The 23680-nt window shown below is 36.4% G+C and overlaps 2 protein-coding genes and 1 long non-coding RNA gene across 3 annotated transcripts; 2 read left to right on the forward strand and 1 right to left on the reverse strand.

Annotated features, from left to right (window-relative positions):
* Nucleotides 1–123: 123 nt before the first annotated feature.
* Nucleotides 124–3266, forward strand: LOC145728233 (pre-rRNA 2'-O-ribose RNA methyltransferase FTSJ3-like). Its single transcript, XM_081978310.1, has 9 exons — nt 124–335; nt 390–619; nt 679–1564; nt 1621–1890; nt 1953–2198; nt 2252–2425; nt 2476–2675; nt 2728–2915; nt 2966–3266. The coding sequence occupies exons 1-9, from the start codon at nt 269–271 to the stop codon at nt 3204–3206; spliced, it is 2502 nt and encodes an 833-aa protein (XP_081834436.1). The 5' UTR covers nt 124–268; the 3' UTR covers nt 3207–3266.
* A 6-nt stretch (nt 3267–3272) lies between these two features.
* LOC145728238 (cathepsin L-like proteinase) lies at nt 3273–3777 on the reverse strand. Its single transcript, XM_081978322.1, has 2 exons — nt 3605–3777; nt 3273–3555 (listed from the first exon to the last, which is right to left on the reverse strand). Exons 1-2 carry the CDS (start codon nt 3692–3694, stop codon nt 3340–3342), a joined length of 306 nt encoding a protein of 101 aa, XP_081834448.1. The 5' UTR covers nt 3695–3777; the 3' UTR covers nt 3273–3339.
* Nucleotides 3778–6663: 2886 nt separating this feature from the next.
* LOC145728239 (uncharacterized) lies at nt 6664–22105 on the forward strand. The gene is made up of 5 exons (XR_014178027.1): nt 6664–10203; nt 10791–10998; nt 12619–12810; nt 13281–13493; nt 21385–22105. It is a non-coding gene; the product is annotated as an uncharacterized LOC145728239 (long non-coding RNA).
* Nucleotides 22106–23680: the final 1575 nt, after the last annotated feature.

The following is a 23680-nucleotide window of genomic DNA, read 5'->3' on the forward strand; positions in this document are numbered from 1 at the left end:
AACCTCACAAATACTTGTCAGATGTCAAATATAGTTGAGTTCGACACACACTAAATCTCTCTCACTTTCTCCCTAGCGAGAAACACCACTAACAATACTTTTTGACAGTTGACAACCGGGAACATGTGAAATGCACCTAACCTTAATAAAAACAAAAACCCACATTTTAACTTATTTTAATTTTAAACATGTTCCCTTTAAAACGTTGAATGCAGTTTTGTTCAAACATCAAGGTATTAAAAAGTAGAGTCAATTCAAGAGCCTAAACATGGGTAAAAAGGGCAAAGTAGGAAAACAACGTAAAGATAAGTTTTACCATTTGGCTAAAGAAACAGGTGAATTATTTAGTTTTAGTTTGATGGAAAGTGTATTAAACTAATTGATTTAAGGTTTCCGGTCCCGAGCCGCTTTCAAGTTAATCCAGCTCAACAGAAAGTTTGAATTTTTGCAAAGATCTAGAGTATGTCTGGATCTTTGTGCAGCCCCTGGGGGTTGGATGCAAGTGGCCAAACAGAACATGCCAGTGTCCAGTATCATTGTGGGTGTGGATTTATTCCCCATCAAATCCATTCCAGGCACCATTTCTTTAGTAGAAGACATCACCACTGAGAAGTGTAGGGTAAGTACTACAACCAAGCTTCTTCTGATTCAATTATTCTAATTGTGTCATCTACACAGGTAGCAATCTCTAAAGAGATTAAAACGTGGAAAGTTGATGTGGTGCTCCATGATGGTGCCCCAAATTTGGGTAAAAACTGGTTGCATGATGCTTACTCACAAGCCTGTCTTACTTTGAGTGCTTTGAAACTAGCCACCCAGTTTCTACAGAAAGGTGGCTGGTTTGTAACTAAAGTTTTCCGTTCTAAAGATTACAACCCATTGGTATGGGTTTTTAAGCAGTTGTTTAAGAAAGTTCATGCCACAAAACCTCAAGCTTCGCGTAATGAATCTGCTGAAATTTTTGTGGTCTGTCAATACTACATTTGTCCAGACAAAATTGATCCCAAATTTCTGGACCCTAAATATGTATTCCAAGAACTGGAAATTGAACCTAAAAACAAACTAAACATTTTCCATCCTGAAAAAAAGAAAAAGGACAAAGCTGAAGGTTATCCAGAAAATGATTACACTCTGCATCATCAGTTGAAAGTTTCTGACTTTGTGGCCCATGAAAATGGAATAGATCTACTCCAGCATGCTTCTGAAGTGATTTTTGACGATTTGGAGTATTTAAACCATGAAAAAACAACCAAGGAAATCAAAGAATGTTTCAAGGACATTAAAGTCCTGGGCAGAAAAGATTTGAGAAATATTATGAACTGGTGGAAAATCCTTCATGGAGAGTGGGAGAAGAAAGTCAAGGAGGAGGATAAACCTGAAGTCAGTGATGAGCCAGAGGTGAAACCACCAGAAAGTGATGAAGATGATGAGATGAAGTATGTGGATCAGCAAATATTAGACTTGGAAAGTGAAGAACAAAAAGAGCTGAAACGTAAAAAGAAAAAAGTGCAAAAAGAGAGAAGGAAATTGAATGAGAAGCTCAATTTGAAAATGGTGCTTAAAGGTAAGTTTTGGGTTATTTTCTGGTTAGTTCCAACAGTTAATTTTTGACCATTGCAGGTGATGATGGACCTAGAGCTGAAGCTGATGATATGTTCACTTTAAAGCAAGTTAAGGACTTGGATAAAATGAACAGAATAGTGGAACAGTCTCCAGACTTTGTGGCTGATTCTGATGATGAAGATGCACGACCAAAACAAAAATACTTAAAATATGATAAAGAGCAGCAGCATTTGGATAGTTTAGGTCTTTATTATAAGGATTCAGATTCCGAGCTTGAAATGGAAAGTGGAAGTGATTCTGATGAGGATGTAGGAAAAGAAACTTTGGGTGATTAATGATTTAATTTTGAAAATACAAACAGTTTGTAATTAAGGTGATTTCTTTGACAGGATTTGAATCTGACGATTCAGATGACAGGAAAACTAAAAAAAATACTAAAACTAATTCAGCTGAAGAGAAACCACATCCTCTGATAACTGACTTGGATTATCGCGATAAAGATAAGAAGAAAACTCACAAAGCAGAGTTGTGGTTCCAGAGGGATAGTTTTAAAGACTTGATAGACGAAAAAGATGAAGATGCCGACTTGGATAAGATGGTTCAAGAATTTAAGAAAAAAGGGGCTAAAGTTATAGGTTAGTTTGATAAGATTTTTGTTGTTAATTTGTCCTGTAACGTTGATTTGTAGGGGAAGGTGAGGATGTTAAAACTGTTACCAGGAAGACGAAAGCTGCGGAAACGGATAGCGATTACAGTTCAGATGATGACAGCAGTGATTCCGATTTTGATATGGAGAGAAAAGTGAATGTTGCCGTTAACAATGCGAAAAAAGACGGTTTTGAAGTGGTCAAAAGTGTTTCAGGTAAATTTAATGTTTTTGGTCATGTTTTGTGTATAAAAAGTTGATGTTAGGTGGGAGTAAAAAGTCCAAAAAGCACAAACTGTCAGAAGAAGAGCTGGCTCTCGGTACAATGATGATAAACAGCAAAAAAGCTAAACGAGACTTGATAGATGGCGCTTGGAACCGTTACGCATTCAATGACGATCACTTACCCGACTGGTTTGTGCAAGACGAGCAGAAACACATGAAGAAAGAAGCTCCAGTACCGAAAGTAAGCCTTGAAAATCGTCTCATTAGAAACAAATCTAAACTGACCGATTTAGGAACTAGTCGACGAGTATAAGAAGAAACTGGAAGAAATCAACGTGAGACCGATCAAAAAGGTCGTGGAAGCCAAAGCTAGGAAGAAGAGAAGAGCGTTAAGAAAAATGGAGAAAGCGAAGAAGAAAGCCGAGGCTTTGCTCAATAACGGCGACATTACCGAAAGAGAGAAAGCCCAGCAAATCAAACAGTAAGTTTGGGTTTTTCATTTGTTTCCTTATAGTAAATTTGCCCATTCAGATTGTACAAGAAAGCGACCAAGGAACCTAAGCAGGAAGTCACGTATGTGGTGGCCAAGAAACACCAGACAGCTAAAAGGATGAAGCGACCCGCTGGCGTTAAAGGCCGATACAAAGTGGTCGATCCCAGGATGAAAAAGGACGTAAGGGCTCAGAAAAACAAATTAAAAACCATGGGCCGGGGTAAGAAAGGTGGAAAATCGCCTCAGAAACGACCGAAATCCAAGAGGCCGACCAATTAAGTGTGATTTATGTTTGTGCTAATTTAAAATAAAATTGTTTTCGCAATGAAGGAGATAAAAGACTCATTATTACGTTTTCCTGGGAGTTTATTTAACTTTTTTTAATAGTAAAACCATAAACGGAGAGCATATGCTATTCTTCAGGCTGTTTCAAGTCAACACCGTGGCCAAATCTTTCTTGAAACTCTTCAAAGGTAAGATCACTGAACTGGTTCACTCCCATTAACCAGGTGGTTTTGCCCTCGTCGTACAGTTGGTTGTGTTCGCGAATTTTCTCGAGGTTACCTTTGAAAATCTCGAAACGTCGCTCTTCCTCCTCTGCTGATCCGTACGATTTGTGGTACACTCTCTAAGTTAAAGTTTTAATCAATTTTCGTTTTGTGTGTTGGAGTACCAACCTTAAATTGTTTCCACTCCTCTTCGTCGCTGAGAAGTTCACTGGCGAACACCACACTCCATATGGTCAAAACCAAAATGAACACTTTCATTATGACTGAGTTTATGGTGAAAATATATGCTAGTACAGTCGGTTTTGAGTACTACTCGAGTGACTACTTTCAATGAGCTTTTATACTTCATTATGTGTCTTTCTGATGACTGATAAAGACAAAGTGGTTTAGAATCTAGTTTAAATAAATTTGTAGAGATTTCTTAATTGTATAAAAGGAAGTGCACTAGATATTAAGCAAGCTTTTCCTGGATTTTAAAACGTGCGGAAACTAAAATAATTATCCCAGTGGCCTTCACCGTGACTTAGTCAAAGTCAGAGCCAGAGTTATTAATCTATCACGTGCCTGGTTGTTTTTAATAAACAAACACCAGAAACATCGATCCGGCCAAAAATAACACTTTCTCTGAAATAGAGTAGAATTTAATAGGTTTATGGAAATCAACGGAAACTATATACGACCCTCACCGGTTATTTTTAACCAAAAGAGCGACAGGTTGACTAGCTGAAAGGGGAGTTGGAGGGTTGTTCCCTTAAGTGCACGGCCTCGGTTAGTCCTTGCCAATATCTTGACCTTGGGTTATTTCGGTTGGCACGTAGCCCGCCTCTAAAATGGAAGCAAACTTAACTGGCGTCATTATTTTTCCGTTTGAGTTATTGCTTCGTGTAGGTTTCTTTTATTTGAAAAAAAAAACGAGACGAATAAGCCGATATAATAGGGATTTTCAAGGGCAAAAGGATCGTAAATAGACGGGAAAGGGATTAATTTTGTCGGTTGGGACAATAAATAGCAAAAGCAAAGGATGAATTGTGTTTTATAAGTATTTCCTGAATGATAAAGGGTGTTGTAGTGTTATTAGGAACTAAACTGTATAGGGTCACAATAATTTTCTTGATTTATGGTGATTGAAATGTTGTACTTTTTTAAACGGTACTTCTCTATTTAATGTAATAATGTGACCCTGTCCATCATTTTTTCTGGAGGAATATCAGAAATAGGTGCGATTCTCGTGATCATACGTAATAATAACAAATTGATTTGATATAATATGACCTCTGTTAGGAACTAAACTGAAAACTGAAGTGTCGCAATCATTTTCTTGATTTATGGTGACTGAAATTTTGTATTTTCTTAAACGGTATTTTTCTATTTACTGTATTAATGTGACCCTGTCCATCATTTTTTCTGGAGGAATATCAAAAACAGGTGCGATTCTCGTGATCATACGTAATAATAACGAATTGATATAATATTTAATGACCTCTGTTTAACCTTTATTTTGTATGAGCGACCTTGGTACGCGAATTTTTGTCGGCTATTTTTAAGAATTAGGTAAATAACAAAAATACTATTAAACGTACGAGGGCGGTAGAAAATGTGTGTAAACACAATCACTCCTGCAATAACAAATTACTATCCAAAAAGTAAATGATTTTGTTTTTGAGATCGCGTTTGCAATGACTGATGACGCCCGGTACGTATTGTACGGTGTGATAAATCCCCGTACGAAAATAATTTAAATAAACTACTATAAATGGCTAATTATTCGTTTTTATCAGTTTGACCATGAAAACCAATACCAAGCAACAGAGAGGTGTTAAGGCTTTAATACGTATTGCCCTTGAACCTATAACTGTTGTCGACGTGCCTTTGTTCGGTACAACAACATGCGTCATCGATTAAAATTATCTATAGATGATTTTTTATTTAGCTATTAACGAAATTGTCCATCAGAAATTAATGGTAAAGAAGAGAGAACCAATACAAATCAGTGGGCTAGACAAACATGAAGAAAAACTTTGTAAGTTACGTTTTTCTCCAGTTTTGTCCTATTGATTTGTAATGATTCTGCTTACCGTATTGATTATTGATTTCCTATAGATTGTTGTGAAGTTTTTGCATATTATTTCTCATTAATTTACTGTCTGTCTGATGGGACCAATGAATAAAAAAAATATAGCAGGAAGGAGCAATAGCAAACAAAGGGGGTGACAGAAACAAGGGGGAGAGGGGGAGTAATATGGCGGCCGTCAACTTTCGGTTGGCACTATAAAACACTATTATTATTGTCCACTGTACAACTTAATTTAAATTTGCAAAACTCAACTGTTAAAGAACCACAAACAAACAAAACAAATTAACACTAAATACAAACAACAAATTTTTGCGGGTTTGAAACTCCAAACTGACAATGACTTTGCGTCAATTCAACTGCGCAGTAGGCGAATACGCTATCAACTTCCGTCCCCCTCGCTTAATGCACAAACGAGTTATAATTTGTATTATTGTTACCTCCTGATACTTGTTCTTTTTCCTCATTGGATGGGACAAACGCCAACCTGGATGAAATCACGTGATGTTTATTTGAAAGCCCTTTGACAAATCACGTGACATAATGATACAATCCTGCAAATCTGTCAAATATCAAAATATGAAAAAAAGAAAAAACAAATATGGCGGTTGTTGGGAGTAAACAATCAATTTTTTGTGGTTTTTCTCGGTTTTTTCCAGTTTTCCTGAATGTATAACTTGATCAGTTTTGCCCGCTTCAAACCTGGCTACTTTTTGGTATATTTCACAATGAGTAGGGACTATTTTGAAGACTGCAGGAGCTGAAGACTTGGAGGAAGAACTGCAGGAGCCAAGTATGCTCAGAAACCAACAGGTTTAAAAAATATTTATCTCATTTATTTTCAACAGCAACAAATTAAGGAAACCATCGGAAATGGACTTATAAGCTGCTTTTACTTATTTCTCACTTGCAACTTTACATCAATTTACAAGCTACAAGGAGGACTATTGTTAGAGCCAAAGGTAAGTGGCCCTTTTTCTTCCTTTGTGAGTCTAGCTAGATGATATTAAAAGCGCTTTACAGACAAACTTATTACGCTAGTGAAAGTAATAACAGTTTTCCAGGGTCGTTAACACGTCCATGTAAATCTTGAAAATTGTATATAATCCCTCCTTGTCCGCGTCTAATTTTAACCATAGAACGCACACGTATTTTATCTAATAAAACTTAATAACTGACATCCTTGTTTACGATGATTACACATAAATATCTCCGTTATCGTTCAAGGGCGAACCTTGAATTTACTACGCCGTGTGGTGTGCACGTCAATACTCCCGAGGTTATAATATTCAACTCCAAAGGGGGAGAGGTCAGAAAGGGTATAGGCGCACGTGGAGGCATTTTATATATAACATGGAGAAGGGGGTTGAACACTCCAAGGATGCGAATTTGAATAATTCTGATTAAAGGCAAATTCAAGTGTATTGTAACCGTTACAATTTAAATTTAAAAATGTAATTGAATAGCAAAGGCAGGGTTAAAGATCCAATTAATTCGCAGACCTTACTCAAGCAATAAAGTGTGAGAACTGACGAGTCAATTATGTTGGACGGTTTTTAGGTGGTCGTTGAGTGAAATTTAACCTTTAATCGGCCGGAATGTGACCCCAGAGAGAGGGCGCTTTGTTCGTAGTAACTCGTATGTCTGAGTGTGTTTCAAATAAAGAGATATTTGCCACCCGTTTATTAATAAAGCAGTAATTGGCTGATGCCGAGAAACGACCTTGGCATTAACATTCACAATCGCGACCGTCAATACTGTTTTCAACGCGAACGAGGACAATCTCGACACTCGTTGATGATTTCCTCATTTCCAATCAACGACGGTATAGAAATACAGTTTTTATATCAGCTTAACTAAAGAACACCCTGTATTCCTGAAAGTGTGTATACTCGCTTTCTCTTCAAAATTAACCCAACATCACGTGTTTTTCAGACTGTCAATGTCAAATGTGGTGTAAAATGTGGTTTGCTAAAACGTCAAACTTTGAAGTTTACCACGGCAGCCATGTTGTATTGCTAGGGCTGTGCAGAAAAAGTGATGTGATTGAATTAAAAACTCAATCAGGATCTCGCGAACGCCGCCATAAATCAGGAAGAGTATGGTTAATGAAAACCGCTTTAAAATTATCCACGCATAGACTGCAACGTGTCGAGAACCGATATGGGCGATAAAAATAAACCCCGGGGTGATTCTAGGTGACTCGTGTGTGTGTGCAGTAACAAGTGAGTTCGTGACAAAACTGGGGCAGAGCGATCTGGGGTCACCCCGCGGATAAATCGATGCAGCTCCGCCAGGCGGAGCAAGGTCAAGGCCGTTGTCGGCGACCGTGAATAACGGGCGAATTCTCGCCTACTATATGCATCCGCAAACAATAACGTTATAATGTTTTTGATAAGAACCGTGGCAATCACTTAGAAAATCCCTGGGCTAGACAAAGATGAACAAAAACTTTGCAAGTGACACGTGTCTGTCAAATGTGACATCATTCGATAGTTGGTCTTCCCAATTTTTGTCTCTCTTCTTTGGATATACTTTTAATTTCACAGTCTTTTAAAACAGTTGACCATTGACAGTATTTTAAATATGAAAGTGTTTTTCAATAGCCGCCATATTATTTCAGTATGACATCCTTTGACAGGCAGAACAAACCAATTCATATGAATTTGATCTGTTCTGCGGTATTGTATGTGTCGCCGGCCTGTAAACAACATGTCGGGTCTTCATGCAGCATATAATAAAGGCGAATTGGTTACATTCTAGATAACCCAGTGACGTCAAAAACTTCACGGCCACACTAGTGGTGCAAGATTTAAATAACACGGTGCACTATCGTGTGCGCGCCAATAGGAAAATGTAATATATTGTTTCAGGTTGCTTTGAATCAAAGTCGAATTTACCATAATCATAACCTGCAAGCTCTGTTCTTTCTAGCCAACTAAATTCACTGACATTGTTGTGTGTGGGCGGTTGGATAACCAAAAGTATGACCTTTCCATGACCCGATATCCTTGGCAATGACGTGAGCCGATTTGGAAACGCCCCTTCGAATCGAAGCTGTGGCCTTCGCGCTACACGGAAGGAGGGAAAGAGTGGGGAAAACCAGCAATTTAGCCTTGACCTCAGCTGCATCCCATCCAGCTGCAGCTGCACGGCCAGAGCCGGAACGACACTAACGGGACGCAAAAGGGGAGAAGGGGTCAATTAGGTGCCGAAGCTAATGCAGATCCGATAACGAGTTGGAAACTCTTTTAATAATTGAATTACGACACGTGTCAGGTCTTGATAAAGTTTCAATTGTGTGCCTCATCCATTTGCCTACAGCAGGAATTCAGTGACTGATCATCAAATGTCACCTGTCAGTGTGGCTAGAGCTGGGCAGAATTGACTATTAATTAAAATACAATTAATATAAACACAGACAGTTATGGCCTAAAGCGAGGACGTAAAAATGCACAAATTGTAATAATTCAACAAAATAAACACATAAATAACATAAAGACCGTTAAAAAATGCAAAAGTATGCGGATATTGTTACAAATTGTGTAACGTGCAAGAAGGTTAAATGTGAATAGGGGAAGCTTGAACGAGATCGCAGAAAGGACAAGGTCGTAACAATGTTTTATACCAGTCATTACGATCTGATATACAGGAAGAACCAAGTCGGTATTAGCTCCCGGTCTAGTAATATAAAAGAAAGTGATAGTAACTGGTGATAGAACATCAGAAAGTAGGTCCATGAACTCACGGCAATAATTTATATCCCATGCATATTTAAATCCAGGTACACACAACAATAAAAAATACGGATTGCGAGTTCCAATGTGGGTCAATTAAACGCCGAAGACATTTACTTTTGGAGAGTTTTGTCGCTTTTGCCATGGTGGTTAGTAAATTTGCCGTGTTTTTCCGTTCGTGAAAGCGGATTTTGTGGTTTTGGTAACGCGCATTTTTTCTTCTTCCTGAACCAGGCACGCATAAAAAATAGCTCCAGTTACCATTTAGAAATGCCGTATAATTACGAGTTTGAAGGATTTTCCACCATCCAACCTGTTACTTGCGTATACATACCCTTGAGCATTGTTAGTTTTTTTTTTTCGGTTTTGCTACAATATTTGCATAGGAGAAATATAATATCGGCCTTGTCAAGAACACGAGCCAGACTTAAACTGCATTATTATGTTTAACTATGTGTTTAGAGAAAAAGTTGAGTTTGTCAAGTGCAAAACAATTTACAGACATGCCTCAGCACTACTCTATAATAAATACATCGGCAATGCTGCACTTTTTTACGTCAACTGTCACCTGTCAGTGTCACTATTTTGTTGAGGATTAAAAACAGTAAAAACCACTATTTACTATAAAAAAACGAAAATTATTAAAAGTGTGCGTAAATTACTTTAAAAAAATCATTAAAAAAATGTATATTAACACAAAAAAGGTTGCATTAAAGAAAATCGATAATATCGACTCCCTCCCCTTCCGCCTTTATGTCGGCCATCTTGTTATCACAAACTTGTAAATTGGATGCGGTGGATCCTCAAGTTTGATCCAAAAAAATTAACTAAAAACGCGTCCCGGCCACTTAAAAGTGTATCAAACTCTTCATTAAAGTGCTACCGGTAAGTCTCGGGCAAAAATTTGGTGCAGGTGCTGGTATTTCTCGAGAAAACAGCGTGAAAACATTGAGTCTAAAGTAAGTGTTCTTAAATAAATCTTTCAGCAGTTTTGTGAATTAATAGTCTTATATAGTAACCTGGAAATTGCTTGTTTTACAATTTGAACCTGACCAAACCAAAGTTCTTGTTTACACTTAAAAGCTGGCTAAATTTTAATTTTGAGTAGGAAACCTAACCTAACTAAACCCCAAAATGTTTTATTTGTAGTCTGGGATTTTAATTTGAGCATGAAAAATTGTTGTTTGATGTTATTATTTGCATTGTGCACTTTTGATTTCTCCTTAAACATTCGTTATTATGACATCCTTTGATTTGACTTCTAATTGGTAATTACTCTATTGTTGATTAGTAGAACTACTCGGATATGTCATGCGATACAAAGTCAATAAAATTATCCAAACTAGATTTCCAATGATACATTTTTATGGTGGGAACACCACAATGGTTGCGCAATTTCAATAATATCGGTCGTAAACAGGCACCAAGGTTAAGGTTGTTTTCGAAATTAACGTAGTTATTGGAAGTAGGTTTATTTTTCTGGGCATAGTTTGTTTTTCGGATTTATGTACAATCCCATTTAGATTAAATGGTTACGAACTTTTAGGGGTACAAGGTGAAGCTGCAAGGTCGAGGTGGCCAGAGTCGATAGTGCAACAAATTGAAAGCTGCATCAGACCATATTTCAGAAAAAAATGCAGAAATTAACAGAAAAAAAGCGCACGTGGACGGGGTGTGATAATGAATTCCCGACTAATGAAAAAATCTCCAAGGTCTTCCACGGTAGAGAAAAAACCGGTAGGCTTCATGTAAAGGTAACGGTCACATTTTTGCATATTATTTAATACGTTTTCAAAGGTTAGAAAGGTATATTTTCCCCACAGTGTTGGTTATGCGACCTTTGTGATTTCATTATGTTATAATTATGTAATTTTACGAAAACGCAGGTCTTTGTAGTTGTGATATTTTGAAACAATTAATGAAGAAAAAGTGAATACTTAAACCAATATTCACAATACGGAAATGGCACAATGAATATGTGATGATATGATGGACAGTAGTGGTCCGCCGACGCGCACCCAACAGCCTTGACATAAGCGAAATTATGAATTATTTAACAGCTCCTTCAGTATAATTGATCTAATAATAAAATCCCATAAATTCCGGTAAATGGTCTCTATAATCTTTCATTGAAGTCGATTGTTTCAAGGCGAAAAACTGCATGTGCGCATTTTTTTAGCGAATCTTAAATAGTTGCTTTGCACGAGGGTGGGCGGAAAACAATTGTTCGCCCACAATTTTCGATACAAATTTGATGAATCGTCCAATATAACGGTCGTACTACACACACCATTTGGTTTCAGTCAAGTTCCCAGTTATTTTAAATGCAAATACTTAAAAATTATTTATGGAACGACAAGTAGGAATTGTACAGGGTCTTTCACTGGGGACTGACCAACCCCCTTTTTTCTGACTTCCCTGTACTGAAATAGCCATTTAATATAGTTTAAAAAATGACCATGAAATTTTAATTTTTATTTTAGTAAAACATGTCATATTCTACCCTCATTTGTTTTTTGATTCAACTTTTTAAACTACATCAAATGGCTATTTCAGTTTCTTTAATTACATACAGGGAAGCCCAAAAAGGGGGATTGGTCAGTCCCCAGTTAAAGATCCTGTACATATTGCGCAAAGTTGTGTTAAATCGCAAAAACTTTACAATTAGCAACATTTCTACTATGCAAATTATACAGGTAAAAAAAAATCATTAATTTTGGATGTGCACGGTTTACACTTTGAATTTTTGCCATTTTCATATCGCAAGCAAGGTGAACGGGCTCGGTAGTAACACCAAGCGCACTAAAACGCAAACGTATTTTTTTACTAAAAGCGTTGGCCCTGAAGAGCGATCAATGAAATGAATTGAATGACTCCGGTCCGGTACGGCCTTAAAAATGACCAGGAAACGATCTCTTTGTTCACAACGATAATATATGCGCATAGAAGTCACTCGGAAGGTTAAAACTTGAATGCGATATGGAATTATTATAGTATGCGTGTGATTTATGGTTGCGCTGGTTAACTAACTGAACTGGTTTAATGTCACAGCAATCTTAACAAACTAAATGAACCATACGTTCAATTAACTAAATCGAAATGGTTGCTGGGTGTCGCAAAAGTGGATCACGACAAATTACTATATTTTTTTCTGCTTGGCACACAAGACGCGATACTGCAACCAGTCGAGTAGAAATTTCGTTTGAATTTAGAGAGTAAAAGTAAAAGAAAGTGTGTATAGTTTAGTTTTAATGAGAGTGTCAGAGATGGGCTTTAGTCTAGGAGCTTACAGAAATCAGATTTGCTTTGTCAAATTACACGTCATAAGTTTAAAATACTTGCTGGCTTCATTAATGACAAGTGTACCTTTTCAGGTGGTGTTCATTCAGCTATTTGAATAACAACTGACGATTTGATCCGGGTGAAAGTTATCAATTTTTTGCTTGATTATTAACGAACAACGAATCATGACGAGGAAGTGAAAAGTAAAAGCAAATCGACCAAAGACAGAGGTCGAAGGTAACAGAAGGTCGACGCCATTGATCGCCCCGTAGCTTGAGACTGTGGTAAGTGTGCGTTGCAAGGTGATTCCACTTTCAAGAGCGAGTTTTTCAATAAACTATTGCTCTAGGAGGTCGGTTTGTTATTGTATCCGTCTACCGCATTCTCAGATATCCAATATAATATTACTGAATTTACAGTAGTTAGGTAATTTGTTGTAGCAGGTGAATTTATGATGGTCAATAAGTCTTATTAAAGAAACGTTGGTGAAACGAACAAAAAAAAAATGTCTTTCAAATTCAAGGATGATTCGGCACTTTTCACTCACATTTAACAGACCGAATCGAAATAATTATCTTCCTTTTAACAGTTCCACACGTGGATCATCTCGTCCCCCGTGCTCTGTCACGCTCTCGCCGCTGCTGACCCCAAATTTCGAATAAAGACAGGAAATGATCCGAACAAATCGTCCCCTCATTAATTTCCAACCGTATTCCTAAAGAGTTTCGAGTTAATTTTCTTTCTTTACCTTTAGGAAGTCCAATGGTGGTTTCCTTGTCGATCAGGAGGAGTAGGTGTGAGCTCGAAACGAAGCGATCAGTTGAAAGAGAGAGTCATGCAGATGTGCTGCTCGATCGAGGTCACCTGACCTGGAAACACACATCGCAACTGAGGGAAAGTGAAAGCCGCCATTGTTGTACTTTCTCGGGGGAAAATGGACCTAAAAATCAGTCGAAAACAGCTTTCGGTGAGCCCACGATAATCTCGTTTAGGTACAGACCGATATTTTACGGCTCGCTTTCTTATTTCTTTGTATCGATGGCTTTTTGTTTCTGCGTTAATTTCAGTCTAAAAAAGTCCCACTTTAACCATGATTGCCTTCTTAAAAATCGCATTAAGTGAATAATTAGTAAGTCCAATATTATGCGCTATGCTTCTGGTACTACCAAACACTTAAACCAACAAAATTTGAGATCAATTTTCTGATCTTGAGAGGCGTAATCTTACGCCACATAACATTTTTATGGTGTTCCAATTGTGAGTAGCATAAATTCGCCTACTCACTCATTAGCTCGCTTCTTGCTAAACATTTTAAATCTTTTAGTAGGTAACACAGATTCTTACATAAAAAACTCTGCTCACTTTCTTGAAAAACTCAAACATATCGACATTAATCCAAATCATATTCTGGTAGGTTTATTCGCAAACGTCCCAGTTGACAAAACTCTTTCAATTGTTAGATCTAAATTGCAAAATGATTAAAGTCTTGGGGAACGTACAAGCTTAAGCGTAAACACTATTTTAGAACTTTTAACAATTTGTGTTAAAACAACATTCTTCCAATATGAAGATGATTATTACCAACAAAATTCTGAAATGGCAATGGGTTCTCCATTGTCTCCAATATTAGAAGAATAGAAGAAGATAACATTAATAATTTTAATTATAAACCAACAATTTGGTGGATGATGTTTTCTCAATATATCCATTCGGTAATGATCATCTCAACCAATTTCTAACAAACATAAACTCAATAGAACCCACAATCAAATTTACAACAGAAACTGAACAAAATAACGAACTTCCATTTTTAGACATTCTAATCAAAAAAGACATAAACAAATTTGAAACAAAAGTATACAGAAAACCAACTCACACAAATAGATATTTAAACTACAAATCCAATCATCCAATAATGGTATGAAAAATTTAATAAAGAAAAATTGTTCATTAAAAATGTTCTAAAAGAAAATGACTATCCTGAAACATTCATTAATAAATGTTTAGGGATTTAGAACATCCAAAACCATCTGGAAATCAAAATCAAATTTTACCTTTTACAAACCTTTTTATTCCTTACATTCCAGGTATTTCTGACAAAATCAAACGAATAGCTAAAAAATATAACATCAGAACATTATTTAGAACTCAAAACACATTAAGATCACACTTAACTAAAACAAAACCTCACAATGAAAATGAAGAAACGTGATATATAAAATTCCTTGCGAATGCAATCAATTTTATATTGTTGAAACCTCCAGACCTTTAAAAAAACGAGTTATTTAAGAACTGGAAACTTCCACAAATCTAATATATGCCAACACGCGTTTGATAATGATCATAGAGTCAAATGGAATGAATATAGTATCATAGACATAGAAACTTTTTCAAAAAGACGTAAAATAAAAGAAAGTGCATATATTAGGTTAAACTATGACTCCTGTGTCTGAGGAGATATCACTTGGTCATATCAAACAAAACTGAAATTTCTTGTAATTTTGTTTTCATTATAAAACCCACCTTTTACTACAACAATAGAGATAACCTTTCCTATTGGAATGACAAAAGTCAAAATTTATGTCAATTTTCATTAACAAAACCCTTCTCGGAATTCCAAATTGAACATTGTCAGGTTTAAAGCTGAGTTTATAAAAAAAAATTAACAACTAAACTAACAATTAGAAAACTAAAAAGTTTACATATAAGAATCATGAGTATTGGTTTATAAAAACTAAATTAGCAATTAAGAACTAACAACTACAACTAAGAGTTGCTCAACTTTTAACTTCTTAGTTTAATTGTTACAAAAAGTAGCACGGGCACGTTTTCCTTTTTGACGTTTTTGTTTTGGTTATCCAGAAGGAATTTCCTTGATACTCCTCTTCACAGTGTTAAACTTATTCCTTAAGACAGTCCATCTTTGTTCGCAAAGCCTTAGGATTCTTATTAACTATTACCCCAATGGTTTCCCGCGTCTCTTTCATGACTTTATTTTTAAAGCCTGGATCTTGCTTATTGTAAATAAATTCAAATTTTTTAACTTGCGGTAATTTAAAAATGTCATTATAAATACACGATTTACATTACTTACTTCAATCAGTATAGTTAACTTAAACAGAGTTGAATACTTACTTGACATACTCTGGATTTAAGTCAAGACAACAAATGAAAATATACACAAGCACAAATCTCAAGACCAACTGGCAAACAATGGAAACAATTCAAACCAACAAACGTACGAGATGACTTTTTGACATCTGTCCGTGTTAATTTAGTTGGTTTTATAAATGGTATGATGGTTCTATAGTTCTTAATTTCTAGTTCTTAATTGTTAGTTGTTAGTTATAGTTTTATAATCTCACCTTAATATTTATTAAGTTGTTGTTTTCTGTGTTCTGCCGTTGTGTTCTATTTTAGATTCTCTGAAGACGGTGGTAGATTTTCCACCGAAAGGTGGTGATTTTTAGGTGTTCCATTTTTCCAACAAACCTTTTTTGTGTGAGGCAGAAGACCCAATAAACAAAGAGAAAATGAGTAACTCCAACAAAAGTACAACAAGAAGCTAGTTAGGCTACGCATCAGCAAAATGTACTCTACAAAACTGCTATTTTTCTACTAACTTTTCTAAATTGTTGGTGGCGAAAGAAAAAAGCAAAATGAAGAATCATCATTATTTGTTGGTGTAACGGTCGAGACACAATGCCATCGACACAAACAATAAGCAACAGCTTGTCTTATCGCGATGGGTGTTTGCGTTCAATTTTAACTGTAATGACTAAGTTCAAGGTCGGTATAAGTTCAAGAGCAACGATCCAATCTCCATTAAAATAACTTTTTTTTTATTGTGCTACGTTTCTGTTGTTTAATGCGAGTTAAATAGGATACGTTTTTACTGTGGCCTTTGATTAATTTTTCTTTGCATCGATAATGCCACCGCAATCGATAAGAAACTTTTCAAACTCTGCTTCTAGTAAATACGGTACGAAAATACCCCGATAACGGACAAAGAAAGTACATTAAAAGTTCAAGGCAGTCGGACCCGCATGTATTAAAGTTCAAGACCGACCAACTCTAAAAATTCTTGTTGTTACTTGAACATCACTGTGTAGGTCGAAAGTTCAACGGTTAGTCCCTTTACGAAATCAAGCAAGACTTTAATTACGTTTAATCTTTGACGTCAGAACAACAGCAACCACCCATTGTTTCCTTCCCGAACCTTGAATTGAACGCGACAACCTTATTTGAATTTCCTCTTTTTGATTTTAGGCTCGTTTCCAAATTGGTATTTAACTGTTCGCGTGCTCTTGAACTTCAGCTCAACCTTGAATTTGTTTTTTCATTTTAAAATAGCTCGACCTTCCTCTTCCTTTGTGCCGGCATTTTTATTGTTACGTAAAAGTTGATAGTTTTGAAACGTTATAAACAAGGGGTGTGCCATTTTTTTGTTAAGTAAAACGCGTAATTTGGTGCATTTCGCACAAAATATACCACATTACACAAACGTTAATATACAAGTAGTATGGTGAACAAAAACAAGGAAAACAAACAACCAGGAACTATAACATTTCTAATCGATTAAATAAACGTCTATAAATTGATTAAAAAAAGGGATAGTTACGGAGTTCGTGACGTCCACGTGAGGGGCCAAGGGTGTATATTTTTAATATCAGAGTTAGCGTGTGCGATGTAGGAAAATGTCAAGATCGTTGCGCGAACGGAAAATGTGTCTGTTTCCAGTGGAATAGTAGAACACAAAGTTTCCCTTGAAGTCGAAAAAATGTATACTTGAAGAGAAAATTGAATAGTTTCGGTGCAGCTACACATGCGACAGTATCAAATTTCAATGATCTGAAAACGTCCTTAGCACAAATATTAAATATCCCGCGGTGACCTGGATAGGATTAATAACTCTATTCAATCCAAGCAGAAAGTTGAAACATTTGATTTATTAAAAACCTTTTGTACGTTTTTAACCTGAAAATGGAAAACAAAAAGTCGATTTTAATCAGTGATAAAGCTTCCAGTTTGGCCCAAAGGACGTACATAAATACTTCACTCCCGAAATATATCCCTGACCTGGAAAACTGTCCTACTTTCTCTCTGGCCGTGAAATCCCTTGATTGTTCTTCGGCTACAGAACAAACGGCACATAATTCTTTTTATTTTGGTGCAAGGGAAAACATTTTTTCAGAAATACCTTGAAAAAAAAAATTGAATCCCGGAAATCCTAAATCGAATATTTTTTTAACTGTTCAAACTTCAAAAGCAATCTCGGGCGGGTTTTCGTGTGAAAAAACCGAGGCCGAACCTATTTGTAGTGCTAAACTGTTTACGATGTCATTGGATGACCTTTGGTGTATTTAAACTGGACCTTGATACATTATTACAACGGGATTGTCGAGTTTACATTTCAATTTCGTTTATCAGTCATTTTTTTTTTAGACTATAAAAAAATTAACTGATAATGATAAGTTGCTAGCTGTCATTTTTGTAGGAGATCGGTTAATTATAGGTCTGTTCGCAGAAGCTCTGACTGGTTTCTAACTCAGAAACAGTAAATGTCAAGTTTGATTGGTTGAATGCTCACGTGACTATGACGTATTCTGATTTATGACCAATGGATGTATTTATTTGTTTGATTACTAATTGGAGATTCTCTCTGCGAACAGACCTTATGATAGCTGTCACACCAAGGGCCTAATTCTTGAGAGCAGGGAACGGAATTCTCATAGAATGTGACAGAAGAAGCTGACAATGGCGGGTTTCTGTCACATTCTACAGGTTTTTCTCTTGATAATTCCCTTCCCTCGTTTCAAGAATACGCACCCTGGGCTTGTTAACAATTCACGTGTTCGATTATACAGGGTATCTCTGAAAGGTCTATACAAAATCGTATGACATATTCCTGACATCAAAATAAGCCGATTTAAAGCAACTTGGTAATATAATGTTAATTTTGTGACCTTTTACTTTCAAATCTGGTACCCATGGGTTTTTTGAGATATGAAACTCAAATTTGGATACATTTTCACTGCGGCCGTTAGAAGGCGCTTTACAGTGTACTTCTGATGGTTTTAAGTGACTGTAACTTTTTTTCTCGGTGTACTTTTCTTATTTATTTTTTAAGAAAATCATGTTTTAAACATTTTAAAGCAAAAAAGGTACTCCTGCTGCTGCCCTGCTAAGAACTGTTATGTCACCTAAAATTTGGTTCAAATTGGAAGTGTCGAAATTCGGGTTTTGCATCTCAAAATACCTCTGGCTGCCAGATTGTAAAATATTTAATAAATTTTTAAAAACAATTTAACTTTACCTCTCTGTATCTCAAAAACGGATGAATTTCAGACTAGGGTAAGTTGCGTTAAATCGGCTTATTTATTTATCAGCCAGGAATATGTCATAGCATTTTGTACAAACCTTTTAAAGACACCCTGTATAAGTAGTATAGAATGAGTACAAAGTGGAGAATGGTATTGTTGCAATAGGTGTTTGGTCGTTAAATGTTTAGCATAATTGATTAAAGTGCTACTAGAGATAGCATTTAGCCTATCATGCAAATATTACCACTTTTATTATCTAATATAATGGTCAGGAAGATTTAGAAAAATGCATAATATGCATAAATTGTGACCGGAGACCCTGACATTATCCACTCTCAAACATTTCCCTGTTCAGATTAATATGCATTTTTAAGCGATCCGGCTCGTAGGCTAGTTTCCTGCTGTTCGACCTTTCATTATTAGCTACAAAACCGTCAGGAAAAAACTGCAGAATCACGAAATTTTCCAAAAGTGCCCAGCATCTCGTGCAACCTACTCGAGTTTCTCTCTCGAAGAAATTTTACTTTCACTGAGTGAACGATATAATCCGCGGCCAACATCAGAAAACAACAACAAAAAACGGCAAGATTTGTGTCTTTCTTCGACGCGACCGAAATTGAAAAGTGAAACTGACCCCGAAACCCGGTTATGGACGAAATACAGTCAGGGGAGAGGTATAATTTTAAATAGAAATTAGAAATCCCTCTCCCTCTTCGATCATTCTGATTTGAACCTTCACCTATGCCGGCGAAGAAAGTTTTGCTGCTTAATAGTCTATTTAACAATGGAATTATAAATCTTGTGTCGCTAATAGTTTTTAGACTGAGGAGAGAGGTTTTGTAGATATTCCTTTCATTTTTGAAGCACTGGTTTAAAGTCTGTTAGATCTGTCTGTATCTCTGGATGAAATTTCATTGAAACCTATTTCGATTTAAACACTGGCAAATGTTTGTGTGTGTGCTGGTGACAAGGTTAAGCAAACTATTCCGTAGCGTAATCGCAATAAAAATGTTTATTTGCTTTGCTATTCCGATTAGAACAATTAGTCATTTTATTGCTTTTATGATAAATTGAAAACGGATCTACAAGGACAAGGTCGTCGGTTTTTGCGCATATTTTTTATTGCCGCTGATGATTACAGTGATGACGCTAATTGGGAATTCACAATTTCCAGCCCATAGAATTCACATAACACGCATGCGTTCAAGTAAATAAAGTCATACATCAAGTAAAGACAAATTGCGGAAATGTATATGGTGGCGTAATAATTTGCTTCAATCAAGGTTCCGTATTAGACAATGTTGATGACGGCTTTTCCAGGGACGAATTTGCGATTTATGAATCCGAAGGAAAATGCTTTGTTGTTTAGAAGCGATAACTCTTGAATTGTAATAATTTTTATGATAACTGTATACATTAAGGCTTTTGTCGCGCCATCTCGAGAAAACACCGCTTCCTGAAGTACGTAAGATGATCATGGTAATCACTGTCCGGTCTTTGGTGAGTGGGCACAATAAAACAACCCGTTTCAAAAAGAACACTGGTTTAAGAACAAGAGTCCTTAAAATACTCGGAAAACCCCAAAACCTGTTATATCTCCCTTCTTTGGTTATACCAACAATTCTCCTCTTTTCTTAACCTCACTCCCACATTTGCGCGCGATACACACGCCGTCAACTAATCGACGCGCCGCCTACCGTATGAAAAATGAACTGATAGCTGCCACAAACAACGATCTATTCTTTTTAAACAATAATTTGCTGGCTCCGACAGCTTTACTTTGATTATACTTGTGTAACTACAAAACGTGCAAACTCTAACAAAAGCATTATGAAGTTTTGCAGTACAAGTACATTGATTTTTTTCGGATGACGAACGGCATTTTTATCAAATTATGATAATAAAATTCCACACAACCATCGCCAAATTTACCCGTTAGTAATTAAACACGACCTTGATTGCGGTGCCTTATCGTTTTTCGGAAATTTGCGCCAGCTAATACCGCAAATAAAATACTTTGCGGGAAAAATATCGCATAACTCACGTAGGCCAATACGAAACAAGGTTGAAAAAGGCGATATAGGTTACCGGCGGGAATTTCGATTCCGTTTTTACATGTGTTCTAGTGAAATAGATAAGATAACGCCCAATTATATACAAATATTTGCATTGCTTTGAAGGGAGGTGCATAATATTTATTATTCGGAGCCAAGCAGGTGGCAATGATGCCAAATTTGTAATAAGCCTGACTAATAATCTGCGTTTTATTGACGATAATAATAAATTTGTATATTTTGCTGAACCTCAGAATGTCAAAAAATCAACTTTCTATAGTAGATCAAAGAATAGTTAATTTAAGAAATCGTTCAATCACACCACACGCTCTATTTAGTTCAGTCACCTAATTTAACTGATGAAGACATGCAGGAAAACGGCACCGCTAACTGGTCTAGGCAATTTAACCTGTTAGAACCTTTAACGTTTATGGATGATAATTGAAATATCAAGGTTCTCATCCGATTTTATTGTACACAGATTGGGAATGCTGAACGACGCTCGCAAGATTGCTACTTTCCCGGCATCTGCGTCCTTGACAGTCGAGTTCCGTTATTGGTTGACCAAGGTTACGGCACGACGGCGACGTCGTCGGCGCCGTTGCGTAACCACCACGACGAGATGGACCGCGCGAATCCACTAGAGTCACTTGGTATAGTCAACGCTGTATGCACGTCATAGATGTTTACCCATTTGCGGCACGAAAAGGTATTATATCAAAATATGTGATCCTTCAAGTAAAGCTTGGTTCACATGAATCCGGAATGCGGACAGCGGAAAATCGCCTATCCGGACCGGATTGCATATTTTGATATTTTCCGCGCGTAAACGTCGTAATCATGATGTCATGATGTCATGACAGAAAACAAAACAGAAACAGCAAAGCAAATATGTCCGTGGAGATGAACGAAAACGATTTTAACACTACGCTAATTGATTTTGTCCAAAGTTACCCCATTTTGTGGGATTCTAAGCACCCTCAACACAAGGATAATAATGCCTTGAAGAAGGCTTGGCTTCAGATTGCCAATCGAATGAAAACAATAGGTATTCGGTACAGTCAGAGAGAAAAGCGCTGTCAAAGTTTGAACTGCCAGAAACACAGTTTGAAAAGACAGTCAGCGACAAAATCGCCTGTAAAACCCACTTGAAGTGTGAAAATGACAGTTTTATCCACATTTTTGGAATCCTCATTAAGTTTTCTATCTACTAACCTAAAAAAAACAAAAAAAAATCGAGTATAGTCAGTTAGAAAAACAGTGTCAAAGTTTGAACTGCCAGAAACACAGTTTGAAAGGACAGTCAGAGACAAAATCGCCTGTAAAACCCACTTGGAATGAGAAAATGACAGTTTTAAGCACATTTTTGGAATCCTTGTTAAATTTCCTATTCAGTTACTTGGAAAAACCGTATAAAATGTGGTACAGTCTGGGAGAAAAGCAGTGTCAGATTTTGAACTAAAAGAAACACAGTTCGGAAGGACAGTCAGGGACAAAATCGGTGGTAAAACCCACTTCTAGTCAGAAAATGTCTGATTTAAGTACATTTTTGGAATCCTCATTAAATTTCCTATTCAATAGCCAAAAAAAACAAAAACATATCGGTACAGTCATGGTGAAAAATGGTGTCAAAGTTTGAATTGTTAGAAACACAGTTTGAAAGGACAGTCAAGGACAAAATCGCCTGTAAAACCCATTTGTGGTGTGAAAATGACAGTTTTAAGCACATTTTTGAAATCCTCATTAAATTTCCTATCCACTAACCTAAAAAAACACTACCAAATTGAGTACAGTCAGAGAGAAAAACAGTGTCAAAGTTTGAACTAACAGAAACATAGTTTGAAAGGACAGTCAAGGACAAAATCGCCTGTAAAACCCACTTGTAGTGTGAAAATGACAGTTTTAAGCACATTTTTGGAATCCTTATTAAATTTCCTATCCAATAGCCTAAAAAAATATCACTAAATTCGGTACAGTCAGGGAGTATGAAACACGGTTAAATGGTTATGCAATAAAACGCTGCACATGTGTTAGTCTAAAACTTGTTTGACTTTAGTACTTACATCTTAAAAAGCGCAATTTTCCATTTTTCATACGTTTTAAAAATAGTTACTTGGCGTGGATATTAGCACCGATTATTTATAAGTATATCAAATGGTCTTGTTTTTATTAGCCACTGCCAACCAGCAGGGACAAACTTAAAACTTGTTGTTTTGTCTAAAACGCTCGATTTGATCCATGTTTGCTATACCGCGTGTCCGTCACATTCTAATGTACTTTCTTTATGGTTTCAGAGTCAAACATTCTGGACGTACCCTTTAGTGGTTTGCGTAAGCCACTCTGTATAAAAATTGTCCGTGAACATGGTAATGAAATATAAATTACATAATAAAAATGTAAAAATACGGACATTTTCAAATTTTACGACATTCGCCCACGCCTCAATTTAGAGCTTACCCAACAACAAATTGGGCGGAAATTTTGAACGCGATCCAACATTTCAAATACCTTCTTGCTTTTATCGGTGGTCATTTATTAAAAATTTCAAGGTGAACTTTTTTTTTTTAGATCGAATTTCTAATTATTGAGAAAATACTTTTTTTTGGCAGACGAATGCGTTGATTAGCAAATTTAATGCGACTTTGCTGGGACTTTAGAATAGTTTTTCAAGGTGAGACATGCTAACGCGATTTTTATTTGCCCTTGGTGAACTAGGAATAACTTTATATTTTATCGCGATGTTCCATATAAATCTCGGGACTTGCCAAGGTTCACGA

Source organism: Ips typographus, linkage group LG4 (genome assembly GCF_016097725.1).
Source record: "Ips typographus isolate SLU linkage group LG4, UJ_Ityp_2.0, whole genome shotgun sequence".
NCBI classification, from domain to species: Eukaryota; Metazoa; Arthropoda; class Insecta; order Coleoptera; family Curculionidae; genus Ips; species Ips typographus.